At 56.8% G+C, this 592-nt stretch overlaps 1 protein-coding gene across 1 annotated transcript in view; it reads left to right on the forward strand.

Annotated features, from left to right (window-relative positions):
- Positions 1 to 148: 148 nt before the first annotated feature.
- Positions 149 to 592, forward strand: part of EMH_0081160 (uncharacterized protein) — a gene marked incomplete at both ends in the record, with an annotated part of 3063 nt that continues 2619 nt past the window's right edge. Inside the window, one exon of the mRNA XM_013500349.1 lies at positions 149 to 231. Within this exon, the coding sequence (XP_013355803.1) occupies positions 149 to 231 (83 nt within the window). The remainder of the gene's footprint in view (positions 232 to 592) is intronic.

The raw sequence follows: 592 nt of genomic DNA on the forward strand, positions 1-592 counted from the left end.
TGAATACTGAACAAGTGCCTCGCGGCCTTGTTGGGAGTCCGCAACCAGAGCGAGGAGCGAAAAGATTAATTGGTGGCATGGGCGTATCGGAGACACCGACCTTGGCGAAAGGTTGAGGAAGGGTGCAACGTCGTTTCTAGTTTGCGGCATGCGTGAATGCGAGCAGGAAGTGAGCCCTGGAGGCATCCGTTCGGACGGTAAAAATAAGAAAGATCTATTTTCGCCGACAAGGTTTGGGAAAGTGTAGCCGGCATCAAACTGAGCTTCATCGAGACGTAGAGCGGGGGAGCTATGATGGGTTGCAGCATGTTAGGGGGGAGGGCGCCCTGCACACCGATATGCTTTTCGGCTTCACTCCAGGACAGCAGCGAAGCACACAGCGTCTGCGGCATGTGCGCAGCAAGGGATGAAAGGTTCTGTCTGCATGCGCGTGAGCAGCCATGTATGACAGTTCGTGTCTAAGTGCGAGTGGCGTAGGTCGACCGTTGTAGCGGCGCCGACACTGTGGGGATGGGGGAGGGCCGGCTTGAGGGTCGGCAATAGGCGGGGGGATGGTAGAGCGTTGCAAGTTGCTGAGGATGTTTCTAGGCGC

Source organism: Eimeria mitis, genomic scaffold, assembly GCF_000499745.2.
Source record: "Eimeria mitis Houghton genomic scaffold, Emh_scaff5303, whole genome shotgun sequence".
Lineage (NCBI taxonomy): Eukaryota > Apicomplexa > Conoidasida > Eucoccidiorida > Eimeriidae > Eimeria > Eimeria mitis.